The 10,873-nt window shown below is 40.1% G+C and overlaps 1 protein-coding gene across 4 annotated transcripts in view; it reads right to left on the bottom strand.

Annotated features, from left to right (window-relative positions):
* Nucleotides 1-1,058: 1,058 nt before the first annotated feature.
* ESRRG (estrogen related receptor gamma) overlaps nt 1,059-10,873 on the bottom strand; it is a 600,546-nt gene continuing 590,731 nt past the window's right edge. The window contains exon 8 of one of the 4 annotated variants that reach the window (XM_003800141.1): nt 1,059-1,513. In XM_003800141.1, the coding sequence (XP_003800189.1) occupies nt 1,269-1,513 (245 nt within the window). In that variant the 3' untranslated portion in view covers nt 1,059-1,268. The remainder of the gene's footprint in view (nt 1,514-10,873) is intronic. The other 3 variants (XM_003800140.1, XM_012811603.1, XM_003800139.1) reach the window with 3 other exon arrangements.

The raw sequence follows: 10,873 nt of genomic DNA, 5'->3' as shown, positions 1-10,873 counted from the left end.
CAGGTAGAGAGGTGCACTCGTGACAATGGCATGGATCTGTACTCCACGTGCAGTGTTCATATGTGTGACTGCTCAGAGTCACTGTGGTGTAATCTAATCCTCTGTGTCAGTGAACATCTAGGTAAACTGGAGCTCATGGTAAGAAACTGATGTTTGGGACCAGACTGGCACACAACATAAATTGCATCCGTGATAATATGCACCTTCCCTTCAACTATTGCTTGAGTAAGTTAAATTCCCATATTAATAAATGGCTGAAAAGTGGTAAAGCTGGTACAAAAAAATCTCCATTTGTAAGAAGAAACAAAACATTTTTAAAAATTCTTCCTTCAGGATTCACGTGTCCTTCATTATTGTTCATAACTGTTCAAAGCCAGCACAGAATTGCAGTATTCTTATTTCTCTTTAGTATTGCATGAATGAATAAAGCTTAAACTATTCCCTGAAAAAGTTACATAGTAGCTAAACTAACAAATACCTGGAAGACTTGAAAAAACAATTAAGGAATCAAATGGCTGTAACTGATCTAGATGGAAAAGCAATGATAAGGAGCAGCCGATGCCACGTCCTTAAGTTGTCTAATTAGAGGCTGCTCCCGTGAAATCTAATACTGCACTCAGTCAATTCGTGTATGTTGCACTGTCCTTTTAGGTACGTTGGTTCTCTCTCTTTGATTCCTTAGTCATTGGGGACGTTACGGTTCACAATAAGTTCACTGGTATCCATAGCATGGATCTCCATCCTTTGGCAGGGCTGGCTTCTATCTCTCTTCGGTTAGAGACCTCTTTTAAAAGTTCAGCAGCAGAAGGACGGAAAGGAAGGGAAGGAAAGGAAGGAAGCAAAGAGGGAAGGGAGAAAAAAACAATTTACAACTAAAGCTATTTAAAATTTAGAAGAAGGGAGGGGATTGGAAAAACACAAGGTGCAGAATAGGAGAACAGAAAGAAGACAGAAAAGCAGGCAGGCGTTAAAATGAAGGCGAGAGGGGGCCAGTAATGAAAGCAGCCAGGGAATGAATGAGGACGGGGAGGAAGGGACAAAGAAGTGGGGGGGGGGTGGAGAAAAGAGGATGAGAGAGAAAACAGAAACTTCATCGGGAAGATACGGAGGAATCTGAAAGCTGCTTCGTAGTCTTGCTGCTAAATTATCAGTGCAGTCTTTGTTGATTTTTGATGTTGTTAACTAAACTCTAAATTTCTTCGATATCACTCTTGGGTTTATTTTCCCTTTTTCAACGTGCAGAATGGGAAGGCCCAGGAAGCTTTTAGTCAGACCTTGGCCTCTAGCATTTCCAAAAAAAGTTTGTGCATGGGGACTTTGCCTTCCAGTTTAATGTTGTAGAAGTGCTGCACGGCCTTGGTGGAGGTCTGCCTCAGCAGCGGCAGCGTCATCAGCATCTTGCCGGCCCGGCGAGGGTCTTCCATGTGCTGGCCGGCCTCGTAATCCTGCAGGGCCTCGTGTAAGACGTCCTGAAGCTTCTGGACGGCTTCCACGTCTTCTATGTGCATGGAGTCTGTACCATGAAGCAAAAAACATAAACAATCGTATTAGTAATAACAAACCTATTATCCTCAGACGTCTCTAAGCTTGAAGCTGTGATTTGCTCAGACCCTCATATTTCTAAAATCTCTATTTCCCCCCCAACCTCCCCAACAGTAGATAATTTCTAATATGTTTTTTTTAATCTTTCTGGTTTTTATTCTAATATTTATTTAAAACATGGACATTCTTATAAAAGATCTATTATTTTAAAGGTGTGGGTTTTTTTTCCAGCCATCATTGAGGAAGAGAAAGCTTTCCTTCAGCAGACTACAATCTTGGCTAGTTAATTGCCTCATTCCTATATTTATTCATTTGACAATTACAGAAAGACAGGTATGAAAAAGATTATTCTAAGCGCCGCGTGAGGTCAAGTTCTTTAAAATACTGATATTGGCTGCCCAAAGGGGGAAAATGTTGGTAACTAAGATCCTAAGAATTCCGTGCAACCCCATCAATTCTAGCCCTATCCAGAAATCACCACGCCTGGTTTATCCCCGTTTAGGGTTTCTATGGCAGTTCGTTAAAGCCTCCTTACATAGTCTGTTTCTCTGCTGAAGAACTAATGATGTCTTCACATGGTGGAGTTCTGAAATATTTTTCACATTTCTAAAGGTGAACTTTGCCTTTCAAGGACTAATTCGAAAATCTAATTCAATCAAGCAAAAAAAGGGTTAACAAGGTTGCCACAGTTATTCTTGTGAGAAATGGGAGATGTGGGGAAAAAAATAAAAGTTAACAGCACTAGCTCTAAAGCAGACACTTAATTATATACAAGTTTGAATCATTTAGCACGTTTTATTGATTCTGATGACAGTTTATCTGTTAATTACACATAATGGAGTCTTTGGGGGATTCTTCATGTTTAATAATTCTAGTTCTCTAAGAATGCTGAGCTCAAAGATATATGTAGTTAGCCTAATCTTTCATACAATTCAAATATAGATCATATGAGCAGAGAGAGGAGATATAAAATCAAGTGGCTAAACATATAATATAAAATTATGGCTGAGTAATTTAAAAATAGGCAGGTAGAACTAGCAACATTTTTTTTAAAAAAAACTTGATTTTACTTATTTGTTCATCACATGGTCATTTTGAACCATTTCACCACATCGCTGGGAAACTGACCACCATTTCTGTACAGGGGTGTGCAACCTTTTTCTTTTCTGCCACACATTGGAACAGTAAAAGTTGTCTTAGGCCACACCTCACATACACGAACACTAATGAAAGCTGATAAGAAAAAAAAACCAAAAAGCCCTCCAAAGGTCTGTGCATATCTTTTGTGATATCTGACATCATAGAGCAAATAATCTGCATGAGGCCCACATTATAAATGAAACAATATAATCTGCAATATTGTTACTTGTAAGTATTTATTGCTCAAGACTCAGTTTCTGCTGGTGGAGCCGAAAAAAGGAATTCTTCAAAGTTGGAAAGTGCCCCAGAGCGGTGCTCTGGAGCAAGACTTAGGCCATTCTCCAACACACACCTGGCTTGGCCCTGTGCACTGTTCCTACCCGGTGTCTCTCCATTCTAGTTCCTCTCAGCATAACAATTTCATCCACTTCCCACGGTGTCATCTCTTAGAACTGAGCATGCATACTTTCAGAAGCTGACTGAGGGTCAGTGATGGAGAAATAGTCACAGGGATGATGACAACATGCTCTGGTATTTTTTCCGTTCTATGTCTGCACTAAAACGTTGCCCAAAGGAAAACCCGTGAACACACGGTCACCGGGAGTCCTAACACACAAATGACCGGAGAAAGGAGCTTGTACAGAAGGGAATGGAGACGGGGAGGATTTGCACCCAGCCTACCTGGGGACTGAAGGGGAGCTCTCTATAGGAAATAGAGGGGAATAGATGGATGAGGCAAGTAGAAATTACATACTATAGAGACAAAACAAAATAAAATAAAAACAACAACTATTTTTCAACTAGATAAGAGAAAAGCAGCATACCACAGTAAAGTTACCATTTATTAAGCACCTGTTTCAAGTGAACACTGCCTCATTTTATCTCCCGATGGACCTAGGTGGCAGGTGGCACTGGCACTAAGGATCAGAGCCAGGGGTAAACTCAAACTTTCTTTGGATCAAATTAGGCTGCTAGCGTGTACCACATGGCATCTCTTTTTTTTTAAATGATGAGATGAAATTGTCTTCTGAGCTCACTCACACTTCCATCTTCATCTTTACAGCAATCTTCTTTGCAACATTCTTAGGAAGACATTTCCAGTTGTATGTAAAGCATGAATTCTATTTGACAAGGGACAGCACTATTAGAAATGTCTCCTGCTTAGTTTCAGCCTTTGGTTCTAGTTCTACCTACTGGAACGATACAGGATAAATTTCCTTTTCCTACCTGGCGCATCTTTAAATGCTTGAAGTCAGCACACAGCTACCCTACCCTGGTCCTCACACAACTCCTGCCTTCCCTACGCCTCCCACCCGGCAGGAGATATATTATAGGATGTCACAGGAAATGAGGCGAGAACAAATAGCAGAGAGATGTGCTCACAAACAGCAATTAAGACTTCAAACTATTCTTTAAAGGCTGTGATTTAGCTTGAGAGATTTAAAAATGATTTAATCAAATTACTATGATAATTTAACTTCCCATTTACAGAAAAGATTCTAACTCATTTTAGCTTTACCCCATTCTCGGATCTGCTAACACTTTAAATGCAAACTCACTAAATCTGAACTATTTAATTAGACCATGATTCAGCTGGCAGACTGCTGAAGAAAATATTAATCTCCATTAGGGATCCTAGTTCAAGTTCTGGCTCTGTGGCTTTAATCTCTGTTTTGTTCTTTTGGCTAAATTTACATGCTGATGCCAGGCTCAATAGAACAGGCATTGAGTCCAGTACTTTTTTAGCTTTAGTTGTTGGTGTTGGTTTTTCTTAACTATTCTTTTTTATTTTTTCTTATTTTCCCTTTTAAGAAATAGTCCTAGTGTCTGTGTTAAGGAGAAGCAGCTAAACTTAATAGAGAGCATCGGTTTAGGAACTAACTATCCAGGCTTTAAAAAACTCAGATTCTTGGCCCAGGCCCAGATCAATTAATTCAGAATATTGGGGCTTGACCCAGGACAACGGTATTGCTAAAAATCAAGGTGATAGGTGATTCTACTGCCAAGCCAGAGTTGAGAACTTACTGTCTACAGGTTAGACAGTAAGACAAAGGAGTACCATTCTAAAAGGATCAAGATTTTTAAAGACGATCAAGGCCCAAATGCTACATATATTATTGCCCACATATTAAGTTTCAACAACTAACAACAACAACAACAAAATAGAACCTTTTTATGGCTTCTAATATTTTACTTTGTGAAGACTTTACTTTTATATCTTACGTAGAGTAAAACACTGCCCTTCTCTATGATAAAAGTATTAATCATGGTGGGCATGGACATAGCTGCTTCAGAATACCCAAGTCCTATTTGGAAAATGCCTTCAGAACTTGTAGCTCCGAAAGTATTGTCGGCAATACTTTCTCAATGGTGCTCAATCTCCTTTTGAGGATGGAAATGATTATCAGATATAGACACGGTCTATTCAGAGTCAAGGCTAGTACATGATACAAACCAACACACTCAGAATAACCTCTCTGTGGAACAGGTACTGATCTTCTTTTGGGTTTGTAAACTGCCTACATGAGGTGGGGTAATAAGGGTCAATGAACTCTCTCCAATCATTAAAGGACTGAAATCGAATATGATGGAAAGAACAGAGAAGTGAGGAAATGTCTATTTTCTAAAAAGGGAATTTGTGCCTCAAATTTCTAGGTGCCATTTATAAAAAGCCATACAGAGTGATCCTTTGGGTATCAATCAGCTTGGGTGCTGATGAACACGGTCAACTGCCATGGCAAATTGGCTCCCAATTAACAGAGATAGCAGAAACTTTTTTTTTTTTTTTGAGACAGAGTCTTATTGTGATGCCCTCACTAGAGTGCTGTAGTGTCACAGCTCACGTCAACCTCAAACTCCTGGGCTCAAGTGATTCTCTTGCCTCAACCTCCCAAGTAGCTAGGACTACATGTGCTTGCCACAAGGCCCTGTATATTTTTTGTTGTTGTTGTTGTTGCAGTTGTCATTGTTGTTTAGCAGGCCTGGACCAGGTTGGAACCCTCCGGCCTCAGTGTATGTGGCCACTGCCCTAACCACTGAGCAACAGGTGATGAGCCCAGAAATTCTTTTAATCTCTAAATCTGTGTATAAAAAAGGAAAGCAACTAGATGGCTAAACTAAAAAGTTAATGGACATTTACAGCAAAACTAGGTGACACAGTACCCAGAAAATACACACGCAGATTTCCAAATCTGGTCTCTGTGTGTCTGTGTTGCCAGCTCTGCCCACGAAGGGGCCTGTGAAGAATGGCCAACACAGGGAAGTCCCGTCAGCACCCAGGCTGCAATCTGATTCCAGGTCCCAGCCAGTAAATATTTAAAATGAAAATGGAGTATCTTGTCATACCAAATAGGAAGGATTCTATCCATAACTACCAGGTCATTCAAAAAGATTGCAAAAGCTGATGTGAAGAAGTTCCCATGGACACCAATGGGACAATCCAAGTTTCAAAACAGTTCATAATTGCAGCTGATTAAAATCCATTAAGTATGTGTGGGTATGTGTGTTAATAATAACATTAAAAACATAAGAAACCGATTATTTATTATGAATGAAGGGAAATGATGAGCATGTGTTATACTTTTCCCATACAAAAAGTATCATTGGTAACCAAATAAGAAATAAAAGAAAGCATTACTTTATAAATATTCCAACTACTGAATGAAGCAAGAAAAAAGACAAAATTACAAATAACCATTTCACAACCTCCTTCCCACGACTAATGAATTCAGGTAATGAACATCAACAGTTGCTAACATCAAAAAAAAGAGACCACCAGACATTCTGCACCTCCCAGTGAACAACTCAGCACCTGTGCCTGCCAAAGGGACGGATGCTGAGTCTGATCAGGGCTCCACATCCAGTAGCAAATTTGTGAAATATGCGAAAGGGTAGGGTAACAGCACCACAGTAGGCCATCATCAACATCAAATGCCCTGTCATCTTCAACAGAGGGAGCAGAAGAAGATGAAGACCTTTCAGAGTAGAGGAGACTTAAAAATCCATCCATACGAATTTCTTTTGGTAGATGAGCAAGACTAAATTATGATAATTAAAGGTATATGTTTAGTAATGTAACCATAATAAAATATGAGAAATTGATGACTAAAAAAGTCAGGATAGTGTTTGGTGAGAAGGGAGGGGGCCAAGATGGAGACAAGACCCCTGGAGGGGTTTGGGGATTTGTCTCGAAAGTTTACTTCTTGACCTTGCTCATATACTCATTGTGGTAGGCTAGAAAGTGACCCTAGAGATATCCGGGTCATAATGTCTAGGGCCTGAGAATGTTACTTTGTATGGAAAAATGAACTTGTATATGTGAGTAAATTAAGGATCTGGATACGGGAGAGGATTACCCTGGATTAGCCCAGTGGACCCTCAATGAGAACAGGAATGTCCTTAAAAGAGGGGGCAAAGGAAGAAGGTGGAAAATTACAACTGAGGCAAAAGGCCGCACTGCTGGGTTTAGAGAAGGAAGGTGCTGAGCCAAGGAATGTAGCTGCAGGACCTGGAAACTACAAGGAAACAGTTTGTCCCCAGAGCTGCAGTCCTCAACCTGCACCCCCGACTGCTGCTGACTGGACTGGCTCTGCAGCCGGTTAGAAACCAGGCTGCAGGGCAGGGGGTGAGGGGCAGGGCAGGGGGTGAGGGGCAGGTCAGTGAGCAAAGCGTCATCTGCATTTACAGCCCCTCCCCATCACTGGCGTCAGCGCCTGAGCTCTGACACTCCATTCTCAGAGGGGTGTGAATCCCACTTCAAACTGTGCAGGGGAAGGACCCAGTCACATGCTCATGTGAGTCTAATGCCTGATGATCTGCGGTGGAGCTGAGGCTGTGATGCTAGTGCTGGGGAGGGGCAGCAAATACAGATTATCACGAGCTGAGAGGTTTGACTGCACAGAGACCACAATACATCAACTGCTTGCAAATTCATATCAAAGCCATTCCCTGGCCCCTGTCTATGGAAAAATTGTCTTCTGTGAAACTAGTACCTGGTACCAAGAATGCTGGGGACTGTTGCCCTAGAGCCTCTGGAGGGAGAGAGCCCTGTCCACCCCTTGTCTCAAATCCAAGGGAAACCAACTGACTTCTGATCTCCAGAACTCTAAGAGAATGAACATGTGCTGTTTAAAGCCATCAAGTTGTGGTAATTTGTTACAGCACCACAGGAAACTAACACACGCATTAAGTTATACATATTTGTGTTTTTAAAGTTTGGGTTCTCTTTGGCATTCAAATGGTGAGAGAGATAGAGAACTAGAGTGTGTGAGAAACTGTGTGTCTTCTAAAAAGCAGCACATCAAGCGGAATTCCTATAAAAGCTACAGAAAAATGCAGCTGAAGTACTACGGAAGCTGTTCATATAATAGAGAGCTGGACTGTAGCTCAGTGGGCAGGGTGCCAGCCACATACACTGAGGCTGGCAGGTTCGAACCCAGCCTGGGCCAGCTAAACAACAAAGACAGCTGCAACAACAACAACAACAACAATAACAAAAACAGCTGGTGTTGTGGTGGGCGCCTGTAGTCCCAGCTACTTGGGAGGCTTAGGCAAGAGAATCGCTTAAGCCCAAGAGTTTGAGGTTGCTGTGAGCTGTGACATCATGGTACTCTACTGAGGGCGACATAGTGAGACTCTTTCTAAAAGTGATAATAATAATTATTATTATTATTTTAGGTCTTTTCTAGCCCAGAGAAGTTATGATTCTCACACTGAAAATAGAATAATTCTGATTTTGTGATCAACTGTGATGAAAAAAATAAAACTTCCAATTCACAGCATTTCATTAAGACACATTTGGTTTTTTAGGAGTTCTGTTTTCTTCATGTCTTGTTCTGGATAAAAGCCAGTCTTCTCTGACATTTAAACAGGCCACACAAATTACTTTTCCTATATTTAAACAAAGTGCTAAACTACAGAAAACTGCCATGGTCATAGTTTCTTTGCTCCAGGCTTCCCGTACAAATTCCAAGTTACTGTTACCACTGTTATATTTATTTTGCATAATGAGCTTTCCCTGTTCCATCTTTTCTATATCCTTACTTAAGGTTCTCTCTCTCTCTCTCTCTCTCTTTCGCCCTCCTCCTGCCCATCCCCACTCACACCCTATACTTTTCCAGGAGCTTTCCAAGTCCTTTTCTAGAATGGTAAAGACGATTATAGTATGCTAAATAAATGAATGTTGATACCGACTTGGATGGTGAATAGTTCAACCTTCTAAAACATCATAGATGATCTGCAGCATGTAATGACCTTTTGAAACAGATAGCTCATTATTTTAAGACCTGTACATGAAAACGATGTTATGTTTTAGTCACTCCATGGAAATGAGCAACTGAAGAGTACTTCATGCTCTTATTTCAGAGGCTGGAAGGACAAAGGTATTTGCAGCCAATATTTCCTATGCCACACCACGGCACAGGAATCATTGAGCATGAGAAGAAACATTGAAGAACCACCATTATTTTTTACCTAAACATTTGCAATATTAGAATGTTTTGAAATTTAAGGGTTGCACTACATTTTTAAAAACTGCTTCCCAAATGTAGCATCATAAATAAAATTAAAATTATCCAGAGAGTGATGGCAGACTAGAGTAAAAACCAAAGAAAGGCAGACTAGGAGACAGAAAGTTATAATTTTGATTTCTTATTTGCCTGATAGAATTAATATGGTTTGATCTGGGGGAAAGTTAGGAAAAAAAAATCTACCTGCCACAAAAAAAAGCCCTACATATATTCATGCTCATAAAATGCCTCAATATTTTGGGAAACAGTTCCTCTCCCATTCCGGGTGATTTTATAGTACAATAATCCCAAGAAGATGCCAAGATAAGAGAAGGAGGCACAGAATTCTAAATTAAATTAAAAATACTAATTTAGATCCCAGATGGGAAATTGCAATGACTAAAGGTCCCAGCATTGCCCCTTTCAAAGGTATGGTATATAATTATTTTTAGAAGAAAAACAGCTTATTAATAGCAAGGGACAGAAGGTTCAACTCTCTGCTTCACAGTAGCCACACATCTTTATCAGCTGACTTCAGATACCTGTGCAGTGAGGCTGGACAGTCCACCACACGGGCATGCTGTGGGAATAAAAGGAGATTCTCCAGCAGGGACTTAAGAAACGTCTACGGAAAGATTTTGAAAACAGAGAATCTCTAGACTGAAAGCTAAAACTTATCTCCAGAATCAGCAAATTTAGTCAAAATTTTAGTAAAACTGAATAATGGCCCAGTTTCACTTTGTATACATGTAAATATATATCTTCTCTCAAACTCTCACCACCTTCACTATAAGTAACCAACCTAACACTTCTAGGCCATTACACACACACTATTTCAGTCACCTGCCTTATCTTCCAGATAAGAAAACAGTTCCATGGTTAAACTATATTTTCTTAAAGGAGGTGAAATTTGGAAATTAGACAGTAGGAGAAAATTTTTCTTAGGTAAAATGCAGATTTATATATATTTGTGGTATTAATATTTCATTGGGAGTTACTAGAAAAATGCTATTTGAAATGGCTCCCCTAAGGGAGTGATAATGAAAAAAGATTGAGGAACATTAGTCTAAACTTATATAAGGGTCCAAAAAGCCTCATTGAAAATGGTCCTCATTTCAGCCTACTCCAGCAGTCATGACTTCCTGGGCCTGGCAGTGACAGTTTCCACACCGTTCAACCTCAGGGAAAGCGGAACGCCGTCATGAGGTCATCATAATCACCTGTGTCTTTAAGTTGATGACCAAAATATTACTTATAGCTATGTATATTGATAGGCACTATTATTCTGGAAATAAGGTATAGCAATAAAAAAGAAAACATGACTTCAAACATGTTTACTGTTGAAGGGACTGGGTTCCCCTGGCTTCAGGCTGGGTGGGGCAGAGGCAGGAAAAGTTGGATGTGTATGGCAGCTATGGAGCTCGAGGGCTTGTGACCTGAGCAACAGAGAATGGTCAGACTAAAATGATTCATAATCTTAAACTGCTTTGAACCTTCTAGCATATAGTTTCAAAGAAAATATAAGAATCAATGGATCCAAGCAAGAGAACAGAATCCCAGGATAAAACCTTGCCCTAAACGCTTACAGGAATATGTATTTTACTGTTTTCCAATACAGTATACAATTAATTATAGAATCATAGAATCCCCCAAATGGAAGGAATTCAAGATTAGTAGATTAGTCA

This window comes from Otolemur garnettii, unplaced genomic scaffold (assembly GCF_000181295.1).
Source record: "Otolemur garnettii isolate 467f Iridium unplaced genomic scaffold, OtoGar3 scaffold00168, whole genome shotgun sequence".
In the NCBI taxonomy this organism is placed as follows: domain Eukaryota; kingdom Metazoa; phylum Chordata; class Mammalia; order Primates; family Galagidae; genus Otolemur; species Otolemur garnettii.
This window is presented reverse-complemented; position numbering and strand designations above follow the sequence as displayed.